The sequence below is a fragment of the Mus pahari genome, chromosome X (genome assembly GCF_900095145.1).
Source record: "Mus pahari chromosome X, PAHARI_EIJ_v1.1, whole genome shotgun sequence".
Taxonomy (NCBI): domain Eukaryota; kingdom Metazoa; phylum Chordata; class Mammalia; order Rodentia; family Muridae; genus Mus; species Mus pahari.
In genome coordinates, this window is record NC_034613.1 from 142,219,256 (window position 1) to 142,239,728 (window position 20,473).

Below are 20,473 nucleotides of genomic sequence, written 5' to 3' on the forward strand. Positions count from 1 at the left end.
TCTCCAAGTTCATTTGTGTGTCACCTCAGGGCGATAGCTCAGAAAGAAGACACCATCAATGAGTTCAAGTGAAAATTCTACTTTCTGACATTCTAAGTCATATTACATGGGAAGAGACTTTCATGGCTTTTAAGTTCTCTTGGAACTATGAGCATTATGAATAACATCATGCCTTGGTGGTTCACTGTGCCCTGGGAAATAAGGAAAAATGTGGTTTTTCCCATTTGTTATTTCTAATTTCTTGTCATTTAAACTCATTTCTCAAGCCTTAAGTAAATTTTAGACCATAGCTTATCAGTCATTTTAACAATAGCCACATATCTTTCCATCCAAATGTTTATTTTTTCTCATCCCTTTGGTCATACATTAACAATGTAGATATAAAAACAAAACTCATTAGAAACATTTGCAAATCTTATTAGCTACTACTTCAACACAAGCTTGTGTTTTTTGATGGTTAGATTCTAACCAAAACACAGAGATTTGCTTTTTATAGATAAAATTTGCAGATAAACACAGAACCACTGCAATAGTGTCTGAGATGAAATGGGTGGCATCTGAAAAATAAGGCCTTGAAGAAAAGCAGGATTCAAAACTTAGGGACCAATTGCACCTTTTAAAAATAATAATAATGCGGAGTATATTCCAAGGGTTTGGAAATTAGGAGTAAATTTCTGCCCCTTGCCAGCTGTCTGAGTTTGGACAAGTGATTTTACTACTCTAAGCATAGGCCATTGATACAAATGTAGATAGGTGTAACCATTATGGAAAATGGTCTGGCAGGTTCTAGAGAAATTTTAGAACTACTATATGATCTGGTAATTCCTCTTCTGGGCACGTACTGAGAAATCCTCATTCATCATAGCATTATAAAAGACAGTCACAACAGGGAAACACATGAGGTGTCCATTAACAGATAAATGGATAAAGAAACCATAGAATGTGTATATATATGCGTATGATAAAAGATATATACTATATAATAGAATATTATTTAGCTTTAAAAAGTTGTCATTTGCCATAATGTGGACGGACCTAGATGGCAGTATGCTAAGTGAGATAAATGCAACAGAAAGAAAAACTATAGCACATGCTCTAACTTAAATAGAGAACCTTTAAGTAAAAGGATCAGCTACCTATACAGAAAAAGAACAAAATTGCCATTACCAGGGGTGATAGGAGGAAATGGGAAAATACAAACCAAAAGATTCTAAGTAGCTACCAAACTAAGAAACTACCAAACTAAATCACTCAATGGGTAGAAGGAAAATTTATTGAGAATCAAACTGCAAAGGCCATCTCTGGAAGTGGGGCAGATAGAAGAGCAAAATGACAGAAAAGCAAGCAGATCTTATACAAGAGTCAGCAAGGTGAAATATGAATAGATACAGGCTGTCCAGATAGACAGTGAACTAGGTATACTTGTCCAAGGTAGTTGACCTTTGGGGTAAGACTAAAGGGTCAGGGGATCTCCTGAAGGATTAAAGGTGGTTCCTAGCAAACAGGAACTCACTTTAGGAAATCTGCTTTTCTGGTGAACAGAAACTGTCTTTAGGCTTGTTTACTTGGTAACAATCCTTCTGTTTAGGACAATGTCACCAACACTGCCATTTTGGGGAAAAGGGGAATTTTAGACTTAACAGGATGAAGAAGATTAAATATCACACATATAATATGAGGACTACAGTGAAAAATAGCCTACTGTATTCAGGATGTTCCGCAAATGTATACATTATCATTGCTCTTGTTGTAAGGAAAAAAAGGGGGTGGGAAATAACTATGTAAGATGGTAATTTGTTTCCCCTTAATAAGCCTTTATGCTACATATGTGATGTAACATTATGTTTTATGACCTGAAGAATGTATGGAAAATTTTATTTCTAAAAACAGGCTGTACAGGTCTCATGCAGACAGCTACAACTATTGTAGGTTCATGAGTATAACAATCTTATGTGCAGAATGTTCAGAAATCACGGCCCTCCCTATCTCCGACTTTTAAAATGCATTCCTTCCCAGCCTTCTGATCTGGGAGGACTCAGGGACAGGAGGAGGGTGTGGATATGATAAAATACATTGTGCGAAATTTCAAGGAATTAAGAATATATTTAAAAAGCATGGGCTGTTAATCAGTACAATGGGCTTTAAACTGGTTACAGTATACCATGGCTTCTGTGCTCATTAAACTGGATAATTTGTTTAAACTCCTGATGAAGATGAAGAAGAACAATTGCTTAACAGGATCAGCAAGTCTTGCCTTTCATTTGTGTTCTTTTGAGATGACATGTAGAAGGGCAACAGAAATCCTTAAGATCTTTTTTTTTAATTCTCCCATCAAGATTAATCTGTGTAAACTATATATTTTCTCTTTTTATCTTTTTAAAAACAGATTATAAAGACTATGGGGATTATTGGAGAGGGGACTATGAAGCAGAGGGAACAGATGGCTACAACTATAACCGTAACCAGTTGATTGAAGATGTAGAACGTACCTTCGCAGAGGTAATAGAGGGACTGCAGGACAATAAACAGGGGCCATAATAGCCAATAGACCACCTTTTCTTTTCTGTTTTAGTTCTATCATATATTACATCCCAACTGCAGTTTCCCCTCTCTCCTCTGTCCCAGTTCCCCCCACATCTTTCTCCTTAAGATCTACCCCACCACACACCTTAGAAAAGGGACAGCAACCAAACACTGTTTAACAAAGTAGCTTTTTTAAAAAGACAGGTTTTCTATACATAACCCTGCTATCCTGGGACTCACTGTGTAAACTAGGCTGGCTTCAAATTCAGAGATCTGTCTGCTTCTGCCTCCCAAATGCTGGGATCAAAGGACTATGACCAGTGAAGGTTACTGTTTTAAACATGCAAATTGGCCATTTCTAGTTCTCACAGAACTATAGTATTTTAGCGTTTGTAAGAATTTCTTCTTTTGAGGCAGGGTTTTTATGTATCCTAGGCTGGCCTCTAACTTGCCATGAAACTAGGCATGACCTTATACTCCTGATTGCTTCTGCCTTCACCTCCTTAGTTGGGATTAGAGGTGTGTAACACCATGCCTGATTTATACCGGGCTGGGGAATCAAACTCAGCTTTGGTGCATGCTTGGCAAGTGCTCTACTAACTGAGCTACACCCTCAGCTTTTAGAAAATAGTTTTCAGTAAAATCTTTACAGCTCCCTTAGACCATCGGAACGGCACTGCTTCCCTCTCTTTTGCTCACTGACTAGTAATTACCAATAGGAAGACAATAAAACGGAAAGCTTCAGATTGTGAACAATCAGCCTACTCTTGCTTTTTTAGCAGAAAGACCATGGCTTTGCTTTCTTCCTCACAACTATTAGGATTATTGTTTCATCAGTCTTTGACAATGCAAGTGGATTTGTTTCTGCCTCTCCCCTTTATTCCTTCCCTCCATCCTTCCTTCCCTCCCTCCTTCCTTCCTTTCCTCCCTCCTTCCTTCCCTCCCTCCTTCCCTCCCTCCTTCCTTCTCTTCCTCCCTCCTTCCCTCCCTCCTTCCTTCTCTCCCTTCCTCTTTCTTCCTCCCTCCCTCCCTTCCGTCCTCTCTTTTCCCTCCCTCCCTCCCTCCTTTCTTTCTTTCTTTCTTTCTTTCTTTCTTTCTTTCTTTCTTTCTTTCTTTCTTTCTTTCTTTCTTTCTTTCTTTCTTTCTCTCTCGCTTGATTACTAGAAAGAGTCCTCTAACAAAAGAAGTCAGTAACATCTCAGAATGATTTATTTTTTGGCATCAGCTTTCCTTTGGGGCCTTGCAGTCCTCCCAGCTCTCTGATTTATGCAGTGGGGCTAGTCAGAGTCAATATCAGTTAAGAAAGAATGCTCCCAAACTCTCCAGAATGTTTGAGAGGAGAAGAAACTGTCCTGTATGAAGACTTCTTATTTCTAGAGTTGCATATTAGAAGCTGAAGTATTCTTGGTGTAAAACCTTTCAGATCAAACCATTGTATGAGCATCTTCATGCCTATGTGAGAAGGAAGTTGATGGACACCTACCCTTCCTACATCAGTCCCACCGGATGCCTTCCTGCTCATTTGCTTGGTAAGGATCTGCAAGAGTCCTTTATGCTCTTTGTCATTATAATTATTTCCATGACTAAAGCTGTCTTTTGGAGCTAGGCTCAATCTAAAGCATCTGAGAATGTTTGAAAATAACATTATTATCATTACTGAAATATTTTAAAAGCATATTTTCAGCAGAAAAAGTTCATTTAAAATCATTGTCTTATCTATGCTATTTAAAATGAATGTAGACTATTAAGAGAACTAGAGGAAGAATTCCAGCTTAAAATGTATTTATCCAAGTTGGTTGACTAAGCCTGGGATTTTGGTATTATATGGTCAAAGGGAAACAGCTCAGCGGGACACTGAGGAGGACACTCTGTACCGGATGGACTTGACTTGTGTGGTAAATACTTATAAGTGTAACTTTACGACTTCACATTTATCTCTAGTACATTGAAATAGCAAAATGGTGTGGTGGGTAAAAGTGCTTATCTGCAGAATCCATGATGGAAAGAGAATCATTGCTGAAAATCGTCCTCTGATAATTGTTCACATGCCTCCCCATGTAGGCTGTGGTACATGCACACCCATGGCACACAAGCATGCATGCACACATGCATACACACAATTATTATTATTGCTTATTAATAATTGGATTCACTGGAATGCTTTCCATGTAATTGTGTGGTCCCATATTTTCAGTGCCAGGCTTCTGACCCTTTGTTATTATAGTGGTTTTTTTTTTCTGGATCCATCTTCCCTTTTTAGGATTCCTGACCTTGAATTCAACTTCACACTGCTGGATATGCTCAGTTACCTAGTTAACTGTGTTATTAAGGTATTAAAAGTAAAACTTAGCTATCAGTTAATAGAAACTTTAATGATGAGCTTATGTGATCTCCTTTGAATCCATACTAGACCTTACTAATCGTTTTCTTTGCATTTGCAACATTTTGTTGTGTGTATGATGGCTTTTTATAAACCTAATTTGTAGTAGCTCTGTTGTTCCATATGTTTTCTTTTGTTTAGCTTTGTTTGAGAAAGGGTCTCATCCTGCACTCCTAACCTCCCATGTCCTGAGCTTACTGGCACGCACGACCATGCCCAGTTTTAATTGTGTCTTAGTAATTCATAATAGGAGAAGCTCTGAAGATTACCTAGCAAGCTTTGCCTAACCACATAAGTTTTTGTACATGAGATGGAGAGTATTATCATGTTAGTATTGTACATGAGATGGAGAGGGAAATGTTGCAAAGTTAACATAAGAGAGGGACTAAAAAGAGAAGCACGAGTAGAGAAAAGGGGATGCAGAATCTAGACTGTTTACAAATACTGAGTGGCTGCTTTGCCCAGCCAACCTCATCTATGAAAGATTGGATCTGTATTTTGGTTGCTTTACTCAAATATAAATGTATTCTTTTCGTAAACAGGTGATATGTGGGGCAGATTTTGGACAAATCTGTACCCTTTGACTGTTCCCTTTGCACAGAAACCAAACATAGATGTTACTGATGCAATGACGAATCAGGTAGGAAAAGGGAGCCTTAAAACAATGGGACGTTTCAACTGCATTTTTCTTTTCTGCATTTCTCTGTTCTGATCTTGTGTGTGAAATCATGCTGATAAAATCCAAGCTAACTTAAACTTATTTCTTATGTATATGTAATGAATATGTACTTTATAATGTCAATGATCTCAAGCACCTTCAATAACAGAAACTCTTGTTTGTTTTGTTGAGAGGCATTCAAAATTGAGATGACCTGGTTTGTTTTTTTTCTATAAGCAATAAGATATGAACTTATCAACTGGTTGGCATCAGGTTTTTCAAAATCAATTTTTACTAAGTAATCAGTCTGTAATCTCTATGGATAGTGATGAACAGAAACACCTTATTTTGGATATTAAAAGTCATTGCCACTGAAATATTATTAAATATTACTTTCATTTTCTTAATATTAATTTTATTACTATTTAATATTAAATCCTTTAAATAACACCCTTTTTTATCATTTTGATTTAATTGTTTAAATTGTGTTTTCTTCCACTAATGAAGTTATACTAGAATCTTAGATATTTTTTAAATTTAATTAAGTTCTACATTTCTGATTATGAGTGACCACACTTCCATTTGCCTCCAAAGAATGTCTTCAGATGGCCACACAATAATTGTGCATGCTTGCTGAAGGTATTTTTCTCATTAATCCCTTTACATCTGTAAGTTGTAATGCAATGATGACCTTCACATAGGTAACATACTCCTGGGAATTTTTCACAGTCAAATAAAACCCCAAAGCTGCAAAACATCAACTCTTGTAGCTCTCTTCTAGCTCCATTTTGTCATCGCATAGCAGCAGATGGCTACCATGATGCTACTAACCCTTATCCTTTACCAGTGGCTTTATGTATGTTGTATAGTGATAAGCATATCGGCCTTCCAAACTGGCTACGTAGTTGCTGCTTTCCTTAATGTTAACTCTGAAAGTGTCAGGCTTGGTATCATGATAGTTCCATGCTATGAGACACAAAACAGGCTTCGATGGATGATGCACCTGAAGCCACAAAGCTAGTCAGCCAGAGGTAACTAACTCCTCTAAGTTTACCCCTACTTCTGGTTTTCTATTTGTTTACTCTTCAAGATATGTTGACTATGCTTATCTGTCTGTGCTGTTTTGTTCATTCAACTTAAGCAATATCATATTAAAGAGCAATCTTGAGATGTATATGACATCGAAAGCTCCCATCCCTAATAACCAAAGCAATTTTGACCACAAAGAACAAAGGAAGAGGTGTGACAGTTTCTGACTTCAAAACATGCTAAAAAGAAGAAGCATTAAAAATAGACACACAGACCATTGGAACAAAATAGAAAGCCCAGAAGCAAACCCACACATTCAAAGCCAACCAATTTTCAACAAAGATGCTAACATGTCATGTAAGATGCTACATTAGAGCAAGGACAGTCTATTTAATAACTACTCAATGCTGGAAAAATAAGATGTCCACATGTAGAAGAACCAAATAGGACCTTTGCCTCTTACCAGTTCCAATAATTAATTCAACATGAACAAAAGATGTAGCTGTGAGACCTGAGACTATGAAACAGGGGAATCATTCCAGACATTGGATTGGATAAGAGATTTTTGGGCAAAACTTCCCAAATGTCAAAAAAATGCCACCAGTGATCATGAAAATGGAAGTCAAAACAAAAATGCAAGATGACCTCAATCCAGTTAAAATGGCTATTTACAAAAACTAATCAAAAACTAAAATAGACAAACAGAATTGCATGAAAGTAAGAGACTTCTACACAGCAGAGAAAACAACATATAGAACACAAGAAAATGTTTAAAATGTGCATATGCAATGGGAGTTAATGTCTAGAATGTATAAAGGAATACAGCAGCAAAACCCCATCTAATCTGATTAAAACATGAGCAATAGATATTTCTAGAAAGAAGCCACATAAAAGATTGATTGTTTTAGAAAACTTATCAATGCCACCAATGATCATGAAAATGGAAGTCAAAACAAAAATGCAAGATGACCTCAATCCAGTTAAAGTGGCTATTTACAAAAAGACAAGAGTCCCATTGAGTGCTGGTGAGAACTCAGAGAACCTTTCACATTAACTTGGGAATGCAACTTAGTACAGTCATGAGAGAAAACACACAGACACTTCCTTAAGAAATTAAAAATGCAACTACCATATAATCCAGTAACTCCATTCCTGGATGTGTATCCAAAGGAAATGAATTGAGTATGTTGAAGTGCTAACAATACTCCTACATTTATGGGAATGCTATTCATAATAGTCAAGAAATGGACACAAACTACATCTTTGTGTGGGGATGAATAGATAAAGAAAGTATGACACCTGTACATAGTGGGATGCTTTTCAGCCATAAAAGAATGAACTCCTGCTATTCATAACAGCATGGATGCAATTGGTGGGTGTTCTATTAAGTGAAATAAGTCTGACATACAAAGACGAGTACCTATGATCTCACTCATATGTGGGAGTGCATGGGCTGATCTCACAGAAGCTAGGAGGAGAAGGTAGGCTGCCTGAGGCTGAAGCATTCAAGAAGGAGGGAGACTAAGTTATCATTTAATGGGAAAATTTAGACGTGCTACTGCACAGTACAGTGACTGCAGATAGTGATGATAGACTGTGTTATTTTGATAACTCTGAGGAAAGAAATGAGAAAAGAGATATGCATCATACAATGTATATGTATATGAAAATACACATATACCCCCAAAACATGCGCTACTTTTGTGTCCTTGTGTGTCCGTAAACTATGAGTTTAAATTAAAAGGCTACCATGCCATTTAGTAACAATATTTTGACATTAAGCTTTTAAAAGTCAATAATATTAATAACAATGATAATGGTATTTACTCTCAAATTTCTTACTGCTAGGGCTGACACAGGAGAAACACTAAACATGACTGATATCCAAGACCAGAAGAATTCTTCTGGTACTAAAAATGATTTGTGGCATGATATAAGCTTGCTTCGTTTGATATGGGCTTCATTGTCTCCACAGGCTTGGTTGTCTCCTAAGACATTGTTATAAAGGTATTAGCTGGCAGCACACGCCTGACTAGCTCAGTATAGTTTCAAAACATTCTGAAAGTTCAGTTGCTATGGAGAAGCTCAAATACTCTTTGGATTTTAGGCCACAACTAGGCTTTTTTATTCTAAAGGTCTATGCCTTCATGTTGACTATATTAGTTCATTTCTTCCACTGATCCTAACATGGAGTCTTGGTCCCTAAAGAAGTCCAACCAACAACTGCTGGCTTGAGTTGAGTAGTCTTCAGCAATTGGGTCACTATTTTCTTGTTTGTGTTTGGAATATAAAGAAAGATGATCAGGGATGTAGCTTAACATTGGAGTGTTTGTCTGACATATGTGAGGCCTTTGTATTGCTTTACATCTCTGTAAGGAAAAGCCCATAGCACCAAAACCTCAAGAATAAGGACAAAAAATCCTACATATAATTCAGTCTGTTGTTAACATTTTATGCATCTTTTTCTTCATTAAGATCAATTAATACCAACTAAGTGATTTATATATTTTATTTTTTCACTTATTATTTTATTATACCCATACAATTTCTTTGAATATAAGTTATGTGTCTACAAAATTTTCATTCTACAAATGTTTCATTGGTTGATCATTTTGATGGCTTTTTCCCCTTTGATTATACAAAAATCATTTTCAATGTAATTGTTTGACATAACTTTTTATAATCTTCAAGGTTAATTCTCTGGAGGCAGTGCTGTGGAGACAAATGAGAAACATGCAAAAGCCTACCTCTCTGTTCAAAAGTTGTAAATGTATATGTTCAGCAGGAAGAATTTCTATTATATATAGGACAGGGATTCAATATTCTTTATTTTTTTCTCCCCCAGAGCTGGGATGCTGAAAGGATATTTAAAGAGGCAGAAAAGTTCTTTGTTTCTGTTGGCCTTCCTCATATGACTCAAGGATTCTGGGCAAACTCTATGTTGACTGAGCCAGCAGATGGCCGGAAAGTTGTCTGCCACCCCACAGCTTGGGATCTGGGACATGGAGACTTCAGGTAGTTGGGCTGTTACTTACAGTGCAGATACTAAATGAGAAACAGTGTATGAAGGATTCATTACACTTCTTTGAGCATATGATTTAAGGATCTGTGAACTAAGACTGGAAGTCCAAGGGAGAACATTTCTCGCACCCAGGAAAAGAAGATGGTCCACAGTTCCCTACCTGCACTTTTAGAGAACACAGTTCCCTACCTGCACTTGAAAATTTTATGTTCATTGGAGTCTCATGGTCATGGGGTTCATTGGTCACCCTGTTAGGAAAGGTTTGGTGCTGAGAACTATGACAGTTGACCATATGACTCACACGCTGTCTCTCACTCTTGTGAGACAGGACAAACGAATAACAAATTGGAATTAAAAGGAGAAAATAGTACATTCCATAAGAGAGACACAGAGGTGCTCTATTAGGAATTGAGAGAGAGGAATGGATCGCTCCTGGACTAGGAGATAGGGTCAGACAGGGGCTTTGTGAGTGGCTTAGGAATTGCGCTTGAATTGCAAGAAGAGGTTGGGCAGACTTCTGGGAGCACAGCAGGAAGAACAGAAGTATCAGGTGCAGAGAGGCAGGACCTGGTGTAGGTGCTGAAGCCGGCAAGTTTAGACTAGAACAACAATGACAAAAAATATGTGTAGGACAGTGTGAGTCTGTTATGTGGCAGAATGACCATAGGCTTTGGAATCCAAGGTGTGTCACTGAATGATCAGGCAACCTTGAGCAAAGTAATCTTGGGTTTCAGTTTCTTTATTTATAAAGCATAACTCTAATATCCAGGTTGCAAGTTTGTGTCTTGGGTTTGTTCAACTGGTGATTTTATGTAAGGGGAGACACTCTCAGGCAAAGGCTAGTGAGGGAACATCTCCGGACAGGCAAAGCAGATAAGAATGCAACTTGTGATGGAGGTTTGACTCCAGCCTGATCTCATGAACCACTCTAATGCCAGATTTAAATCAGGATTGGTCATACCTTGAAGCAAGGGGCTTGCTATTTATATCTATTCCGTATTAGTCAGCCACTGGCTGTAGAGTGTCCAAAAATATTTTAAAAACAAAGCAAAACAAAACAAAACCAAACAAAACCCCTCCTTGCACTGAAGAGGTTGCTCAGTGTTTAAGAGCACCAGCTGTTCTTTGAGAGGACACAGGTTTAATTCCCAGCACTCACATGACAGCTCAGAACTGTTTGTAACTCCTGTTCATGGGGATCCAGCCCCATCACACAGATAGATACATGCAGGCAGAACACCAATGTAGATAAAATAAAAAGAAAATACTTTAAGACAAGAAAAGAAAACCCCTCCTCAAGGCACCTCACATTTGGCCAAAGCAATGACATCAAAGCTTTTGATTTTTAATAGCCATCACTTGGGCATCTGAGGGGCAGTAGATCTACTTGGGGAGTGAGACTTGGTTCCAAAATGCCCATTAGAGTAGAGGCCAGTAGTCTTTTCCTATAATGATAGAAAAAGAGTGAAGGCTTTGAAAACCTCGGTTGCAATTAAGTGACTCTACTTGTAGCATGAAAAAAAGCCATAGATAATATGTAAGCAAATGAGTGGAACTATGTGCCAATTAAATTTAAAAACTAACAAAAAAAAAACCCCTAGGCAGCAGTGTGTAGGTGATCAGTTCAAATCCTCCAGTGAGGCTTAAAAATGAGAGCATATTCCTAAAATTCTTAGTCCAGAATCTTCTATAAAGTAGATAGTAAATATATAACAACTATTATAACTGTTAGGAAAAAAGAATAGAGAGAAAAAAATTGTGGTCACATTTGGGGTAGATAAAGGAGGTTGACCTTATTCTAAACAGTGGGGAATCTCTAAAGAGTATTTATCAGTATACAAGGGTCACAAACAGAATGGGAGGAAAATCTATTTGGAAATCTGTGAAATATAATACTCATATCTGAATGAGCATAAGCATGTCAAGTGGGAAGGACCACTACATGTTTGCCAAATGAAGCTCTGTTTTCATTGGGTCACAGCACAGTGATACACAGACAACATTTACCTTTTGTCTTTAAACACCATTTCTCATTGACTGTGGTTACTGTCAATTTCAGGTGGCGATGGTTTTCTAGACTTCTACGATGTCTCTAATAGCACTTTCTATGTACCCCGAGTCTGTACTTTCCAAAATCTTAGGTACTTGAACCTCTTACAGCTTTGTCTTTGTCTTTCTTTCTTGCTACCCTGCTCCTGCTTCTTGGACCATCATGTCTACCTTCATGATATACATCTGATACTCAATTCCAAATGTCTAGCCCCTTCTCTATCCTGGCTACACATGGTCCTTTGAGAAGACCATGCCTGTATTCACTTACACACTACTCACCTCAGAATTATGTAGCATAGAGCTCTATGCATCATTTTCTGTTAGTGTAAGAGCACAAGAATAGAACTTAGCCCTTTATATTGAGTAAATGGTTCATGAGGGGCAAATAGTAAAAACTTCAGTGATGAATAAATCTTCATGTCACCCAACCCCCACAAAACTCTACTATAGCAATTAAAGGAAATTAAGTAAGATTCACTTTAATCTTGTCCATTTTTATGCAGAATCAAGATGTGTACAAAGGTTACAATGGACAACTTCTTGACAGCCCATCATGAGATGGGACACATCCAATATGACATGGCATATGCCACGCAACCTTTCCTGCTAAGAAATGGAGCCAATGAAGGGTTCCATGAAGCTGTTGGAGAAATCATGTCACTTTCTGCAGCTACCCCCAAGCATTTGAAATCCATTGGTCTTCTGCCATCCAATTTTCAAGAAGATAGTGGTACATTTTCTTTTGGCTTGTTTTGGGGCTAATCTGATATAGGGAAATGTGTTTAAAATCATCAATAGGAAAATACTTGTTTTACTTTATGCTACCTGGGTAAAAAAAAATGTTAATGGGACTTGCTACTGGTATAAAGCTTTTCTTTTTGTAAAGTGTGGATCAGAACATGCCAACTGTGGTTTAAACAAGGAATTAAGTGAGATAGCTGAAGGAATGGCCTGCAAATGATCTAATAGAAGCTGGGTGGGATTTTGGAAGATGCTAAACTAGCCCACAGAACTTAACTGGTTTGTTGAAGTCATGGAGCAGCTCAGTGTCTGGGTTTTAAGTAGACACTGATCATGGCTGTCATTCTTAGGTTAGAAACAAAGGACTTCCCCAGAATGTTAGAGTAGGAACCTGTCATTCTGAAACTATTTTTACAGAGAAGGAATGTGAACAAAAGACCCATTCTATCCCTCAACGTCGGTGGCTGAGGCAGCCCATCTCTTTTGGGGGTGGGGGGGATTGGGCTTGAGAAAACACTACAACTTTTCAAGAGGCCCAGATTATCCAGTGATGTTGTTATGGCTTTTGCTTCTTTCATGAATTTATCACCCCTCTTTTCACTAATTTTTTTAGGTTCTGTAATTTTTTAATTTTTCATATTACATATATATGCATATAGACTGTGCATTCATTCCTAGCCTCCATCATTTTCTTTCTTATTCCTGTCCCCTAGCTCTAAAACCATGCTTTCCAACAAATCTCCCTCCTATTTCATGTCTTTTTGTTTGTTTGTAGCCCACTGCATTTCATTTGCATTTGATCCAAGCCTTGGTTCTCCTAGTCTGTGAAGTCAAGGTCATAAGTTCCATCCTTGTGTATACAATTCTCTTTGTCTTGATCTCTGGCTTTTAGTGATCTGACAAAGGCGTGGAAGCAGGCTAGTGGAGGCCCATCATCATGTCTGAAATCTGGTTAGTCACTATTAACCAGATACAGTTGTTTATAAACCAGTAGTGGTGCTTTTTGATGAAGAAAGCAACATGGGAAAGGCAGTTTACGGTAACCATACTTCCTTCGTGATTTTAAAATACAATTCGTTCATACTAATGAGCAGACCATGATTTGTTTTATGTTTCCTTTTTTTTTTTAACATCTGCCTTGAGAACAGGAAAAGATGATGAAATCAGTATGTTTCTTAGGATGTCACACAATGAAAGCACTAGCTTGAAAAATTCTTTCCTTGTCTCTGGCCTTGATTTATGAATGATGTTAAACCAAATAGAATCCTTCATTCTTCTCCTCCTTGCCTTCATCTTGACCTTCTTTCCTCTTGTGGAGTTTGTATGTTTTGTTGTTTGAAGACAGGGTCTTACTCTGTAGCCAAGGACGTCCTGGAACTCACAACAGTCTTTCTACCACAGCCTCACAAGTTTTGGGATTCTGGGAATGAGCCAACGTGCCTGATTCTTTATTTTTCTAAACAAATTTACTGAGCACCTACCGTGTGTGAGGCATTTTTCCTAGACACATATTTGAGCTTCTGTGATGTGCTGGAGGCAGCCCTACTCCCTCTTTAGGCTAAAGAACATACACAACTTGTAAAAAGCATTTAACGTTCTTGATCATTAGGAGATCAGTCCATTGGAAGTACATTGTACTTTTGATTACCCAGTGGATGGTATTCTATAGAGAGGTCCATTTAGGGTGTGTGTGTGTGTGTGTGTGTGTGTTTAAATTTATTTTTAGCTAATATATGAAAATACAATGGTTGCATATATTAATGGAGTAGCATGACACTATGATACACGTATAAATCATGTGCTGTTTACATTACAGCAAACACATCTGCCTCTATAGGCATCATTTACCAATAGTGAAACTTTGGAGGGTCCTTTCTTCTGGCTTCTTTTTCTTTTTCTTTTCAGTGCTGGAGACATGACTGAGGCTCTCACTCATGTTAGGCGAGCACTCTGTCACTGATAGACATCTCTCTGAAATGCACGAGACATCGTTGTCATTTACAGAGCCAGTCTATTGAGAAAAAAAAAAAAAAAAAAAAAAAAAAAAAAAAAAAAAAACTTCCCTGCCCTGGTTTACAAGGTTTCACCACATCTGTTTAATGTTTGCTTATTTACTAAGGACTCACAAGAGAGCATTACAGAGCAGACACTGGACTGGGTATACAGTCTTGAATAAGACATTAACAGACAATGGCTGCATGCAGCTCTCAAGAATAAACAGTATGCTTGGGAAAGTAGATGAAATTGCCCTAATTAACTCTGATAAGGGGATATTTAAAGAAGGCTGTTGAAACTAGTAAAAAGTAAGGATTAGTTAATTTGTGGATTTTACTTACTTGTTCTATTCCAGGGCTTTAGCCTGTTCCAAATCCATCATCCGAGAAGATAAACATATAACACTCACAATGTCCACTGCCAATATTTCTCATGTAATTATTCTGTAGTAACTCCTCCATCTTGAGGAGGAATAATAGTTTGAGATTAGGAAAGTTCTCTTACAAAACGTATGCTTCTGTTTCCATCTTAATATTTGTTCTTTTCCATTTTACTTTCAGAAACAGAAATAAACTTCCTACTGAAACAGGCATTGACAATTGTTGGAACACTACCATTTACTTACATGTTAGAGAAGTGGAGGTGGATGGTCTTTCAGGGTGAAATTCCCAAAGAGCAGTGGATGAAGAAGTGGTGGGAGATGAAGTAAGTCAACGAATTTGCAATCAGCAAAATGTTTCCTCATGGGTTTACTGTTTAATTAAATGCATGTTGCTAAACTACACACACACACACACACACACACACACACACACACACACACACACACACACACACACACTGGTATTTCTATTTCATTGCCTGAGGGCAGGCTTTAGAGGTCTGAACCTACAAATGCCAGGAGGGGCTAACACACTAATGTCATCCCTATCAGGGCCTCAATCAATGACAGATGGGCTGGTTGGTGGATAAATGCCTTAGCTCCTCTGATTCCCTGAGTCATGTCCACGGAGCCCCAGACTTCCGGGGAGATGGCATCATTTCACATTATTTATTTACTGATATGCTTGATAACATATCCTTTGGGAGGAGTCCTGCTTTCCTTTCCCAGCCCTTTGATCATGTTTCCTGAAATCATTTACTAGGATGTTGTCTCAATAGTCATTTTCCAAGAGGTAAGACAAGAAATGTGTAATTAATTAGTGGTATTTTCAATGTTTGTGTATAAGCAAAGCCGTCCACAAAGAGCTAAAGTTGCCTACAAAAGTCTCAACAATAAAGGACAAAACTATATTCCTTTTACCTAAAGTCCCAAACTAAAGCCTATATGGCTTTTCTGCCTTATTTTCTGACTGGGCTAACCTTTAATTAGCCTGCTAATTTATTTTAATTATTATGGAATCAGACCTTTAAAGTATTCCTTCAATGTATTGATTGCTCATTTGATCATTTATCAATCAGAAATGAAGTTTCTCCTTAGTATTCTGGCACAGATTTATTACTAGAACTCTAAAGATGACTAAGACACAGTTGTATCCTCTCAGAGCTCATGTTTCAGTGGCAAGGGGGAGTTTACATGTGAAAAGCCACACAGCACAGGAAGAGATATGGTAAAGAATTAAGGAAAGCAGTGGAGATAATACACAAAAGTAGGAGGCCTCAGAGGTATAGGAAGGGGACAGTGGGGAGGGTGGCAGGGTATGATAATAAGGAGTTGAAGATGATCAAAGTATATTAGATACAGGTACAAAGTCACAAGAACCATTATTTTATATAACTAATAAGTACTAATAAAGTGGAAGGGAATAAAGCATTACTAAAAGAAGACCTAGATGCTAAGGAATCTTAAGGGATTAACTGCCTTAGAAGGTGAGTGGCAGGCTTCACAGAAGAGGAGGCATCTTAATTAGCTTGGAAGAATAAGATTTCAATTTTACAAAATTCTGTCCAACAGGAGCACATAACATGTGATGTCTGAGAGGAATTTATAGGTTTTTCACAGTGTATTTATAACCATACAATGTACTTTATGGATGTTCTTAACTTAGTGATTTAGAAGCTATGTATACATATACATATATATATATATATATATATATATATATATATATATATATATTCTAATGGTGTGTTTTGGTTGAATTAAGGCAACGGGAGGAAAGCTTACAGCACATTTTGCTTTCTGGTTTTTACAACAATTTTATTTTATTTTAACGGACAATCAGTTCCAATATAAATACTATTGCCAGGTGAAACTGCTGTAGTTGAGCTCAGATCTCCCTTCTCATGATGGTCCACCCCTCACTAATGTATACTTCCCTTTTCTTCCCAAGGCGGGAGATCGTTGGTGTGGTGGAGCCTCTGCCTCATGATGAAACATACTGTGACCCTGCATCTCTGTTCCATGTTTCTAATGATTATTCATTCATTCGGTAAATGACAGTTTTCTCCTCTCTGTTAGTAAATAGGGCTTAAAGGATAGCTGGGGCTAATGACAAAAACTTAAACAGGGCTAGATAAAGTGATAATTACAAGGCTTGTCTATCTCCCTCCTACCCCAAGCTTAAAGTAGATTATCAGTTTCGATTCAATGTGATTGACATGTTTTAGCGGGTTAAATAAACTTATACGAGATCTTCTGCCTATTGTTAAGGATTGTCCTACTTTGCTTTGTATGGCTGTGATAGATACTATGATCAAAAGCAATTTGGAGAGGATTTGGCTTTGTCCCTTCACTGAGGGAAGCCAAGACAGGAAGTCGATCAGGGTAGGAGGCAGGAACTGAAGCAGAGTCTGCTGAGGCACAATGCCTACTGTCTTGCTCTTCATGGCCGGCTTAGCTTGCCTTCTTGTACCTCAAAGGATCACCTGCTCATGGGGTAGTACCTTGTCCAGTGGTCTGGGCCCTCCCACACAAAACATTTATCCAGAAAATACTCCACAGACTAGCTTAGAGGTCAATCTGAACAAAGTATTTTCTAAATTGAGGGTCCTTCTTCCTAGATGACTCCAGCTTATGACAAGTTGACAAAATACACACACACACACACACACACACACACACACACACACACACACACACACACACACATAAACAAAGAAAAACAACCAGCATAACAGGACCATTTAGTGAAGCAGAAAAATGCTTTTAGTCCCCCTTATCACTAGCATTTACTAGAGTTTACTAGTAACTAGAGTTTATTATGCATTCTTGTTTATTTTGTCTGTATTACATGTCCCAGGCTGGCCTCAAACTCCTGGATGCTAGGATGCAGGCATGTGTGGACCTCACCTACTATATCTGTAAAAATACCTGTAAAAAAATATATTTACCTGGCATAAGGACCAGCTTGATACCAGTTTATAGGAAAGAGCTATAAATAACTCTGGCACAGCAATCCAAATGTGACTAACCTGTGACACATTAGCAAAACTGTTCTTTGGCCAAATATATGCAACACAAAGAGTGTGTGCAGCATCTGAAGAGTTCATGGTGGTCTCCTTCTAGAGAAAGACTTTTCATCTCTGGGATTATTTGGGCCAGGACTTTAATTATTTCCCTGGATCTGTGACTCTACTACAACAATAAAACAGGAGCCTTCTTTTTGTTTGTTTCTTTGTTACTTGTACAGCTATTACACAAGGACCATTTACCAATTCCAGTTTCAAGAAGCTCTTTGTCAAGCAGCTAAGTATGATGGCCCACTGCACAAATGTGACATCTCGAATTCCACGGAAGCTGGGCAGAAGTTGCTGTAAGAAATGCCTCAAAATGCTGAACCTCTCTCAGCATCCCATATGACTGATTTCTAGGCCTATGATTTGATTGAATTTATTTGCTTCCTCCACCCCCCCAACCCCCTCCCCAAATTGGAACTTCCGACTTTCTCCAACGAACCATGAAATGAATGTTCAATTCAGAATGAGACAAGAATCTAGGTCATGTGAAGCCTGGATGGGCCACCTCCTGTCTCTATGTGATAACTACAGGGCTCTCTTTTGAGCAATTGGAAAGAAAGAGAGGTTGATAATATGCCTCATTTTAATAATCTGCCAGAAGAAAATTTAGCTAATTCCAACAGAAGTATAAAGAGTGTAGGTGCAAAGGTATGCCCACCTGACACCCTTCAAAATGACTCACGCTCACTTGTTTTTTTTTGTTTGTTTCATATAGCAAGATGCTGAGTCTTGGAAATTCAGAGCCCTGGACCCTAGCCTTGGAAAAAGTGGTAGGAGCAAGGAATATGGATGTAAAACCACTGCTCAATTACTTCCAACCGTTGTTTGACTGGCTGAAAGAACAGAACAGAAATTCTTTTGTGGGGTGGAACACTGACTGGAGCCCATGTGAGTTCACTGACTGCACACACATTGTGCATTGTTCCTTGTTTGCTTCTCTTAGTGTCCTTTAGCCATAGCCTTGTGGGGGCTGTGGCACAGCTCAATATGTGTTCCTCTTCCTTAGACGGTGTCACAAACTCTGCATCATGTTCTTACTAGTCTCACCTTCTCAATAAGAGTCTAGTACTCTCCTACTCCCTTTGAACCCGGTTCTTTGCCCTAGATTGTTTCTGTTGCTGTGATAAAGATACCATGACCAAAAGCAACTTGGAAAGGAATGGGTTTCTTTCAGCTTATACATTACAGTTCATCATCAGGAAAGCAAGGCAGTAATCTGGAGGCTGGAAGTGAAGAGGGGTCATGGAGGGACAGTCTAGCTGACTTGCTCGCCAAGGTTTGCTCAGCTTGATTTTCCCCAGGGGCACCATTGCCAACAGTGTGCTGGCACTTCATACATCAATGATGAGTCAAGAAAATATTCCACAGGTCAGTCAGATGGAGACATTTTTCAATTAAGGTTCATCTTCCCAGCTAACAAAATGTCAAGTTGACCAAAAACAAAACAATAACAACCACACCACCTAACTAACGTACTCTTGTAAGACAAACATTGGCATCGGCTAGACCATGTGTTTCTGACAGTCACTTTCTTGACTCTCCAACCTTGTTTCTTTTGCTATCTTATTATCAATGTTAGAACTCCTCTCTCAGCTCCTCTTCCATGTCCACTGTTCACTGTCTCAGTAAAGTTTTGATGAGATTTAAATAAAGCATTTATCAATATTTATGCCTGGCTACTTGCACAGCCAAGTAACACACTATGCTCTATCCTCTCTTAAGTGGTTTGTCTGCATCAGAGTTTCTACTCACCCATTTTTGACATACACAAAATTCATCATCAAACAGAGCATTTCTTTCTTACCAACTAGAAGAATGTATCTATTTATTTTCCTCCCTTGCAACTTCCCCTTGAAGTCTGACATACTCCTATCTTAGCATAGACCATAAGGACCTTCACAAACACCTCCTGGTTCCTCTGAGTTGATCCCATTTCCTGGAGTCCGTATCTTCTGTCCAGGTTTACTTCTTGTTCTGTTGAAGAACAAGTTCCAGTTGGCTGTCTGAGTAAGTGATGATGGTGTGCAGAACCATGCCATCTCCAAATTGGCTTTAAGCACATCCTCAGGACCAATTTCCCATACTCTTCCCACCTTAGCTGCGTCAGAATCCAAAGCTTTCTCTGGGATTCACTCCCTTTTGGCCTGTCATCTCTTCTGTGTACACATCAGGCAGTGACTTAATGATTCTTTCAGAAAGCTGCTACCAGCTTCTCATCATTTCTCATTTTATAAAAGCTGTGTCTGTACCCTTAAAAAAATCCTATTGCCATTACCTTACTGCAGTCTTGAAAAGGGATGAAAAATGTGTGGTCAGTCTGTCATCTAAACCACCTGTCTGAACTTTCTCTTCAACCAGATGCTGACCAGAGCATTAAAGTGAGGATAAGCCTAAAATCAGCTCTTGGAAATAATGCAGTGAGTATTGTTCTAAATGGTGATTCTATTTTTCCTCAGTGCATTCTCTTCCCTTGAAATCCCATTCCAGTGTGGTCTAAAGAAAAAAAAGGACACATGGTTTGCTTAAAACTAAGCCCAGCCCTGGCCTTCAACTGACTCCTTCCTTTCTCCCATTTTCCCTCCCTCCCTCCCTCCCTCCCTCCCTCCCTCCCTCC

General features: G+C 38.4%; 1 protein-coding gene across 1 annotated transcript in view; it reads left to right on the forward strand.

Annotated features, from left to right (window-relative positions):
• The window catches only part of Ace2 (angiotensin I converting enzyme 2), a 49,572-nt gene that overhangs the window by 18,780 nt on the left and 10,319 nt on the right, over positions 1-20,473 (forward strand). Inside the window, exons 6-15 of the mRNA XM_021188276.2 lie at positions 2,387-2,499; positions 3,947-4,052; positions 5,446-5,543; positions 9,436-9,605; positions 12,168-12,394; positions 14,961-15,105; positions 16,734-16,832; positions 18,033-18,155; positions 18,575-18,747; positions 20,218-20,276. Of these exons, the coding sequence (XP_021043935.1) occupies positions 2,387-2,499; positions 3,947-4,052; positions 5,446-5,543; positions 9,436-9,605; positions 12,168-12,394; positions 14,961-15,105; positions 16,734-16,832; positions 18,033-18,155; positions 18,575-18,747; positions 20,218-20,276 (1,313 nt within the window). The remainder of the gene's footprint in view (positions 1-2,386; positions 2,500-3,946; positions 4,053-5,445; positions 5,544-9,435; positions 9,606-12,167; positions 12,395-14,960; positions 15,106-16,733; positions 16,833-18,032; positions 18,156-18,574; positions 18,748-20,217; positions 20,277-20,473) is intronic.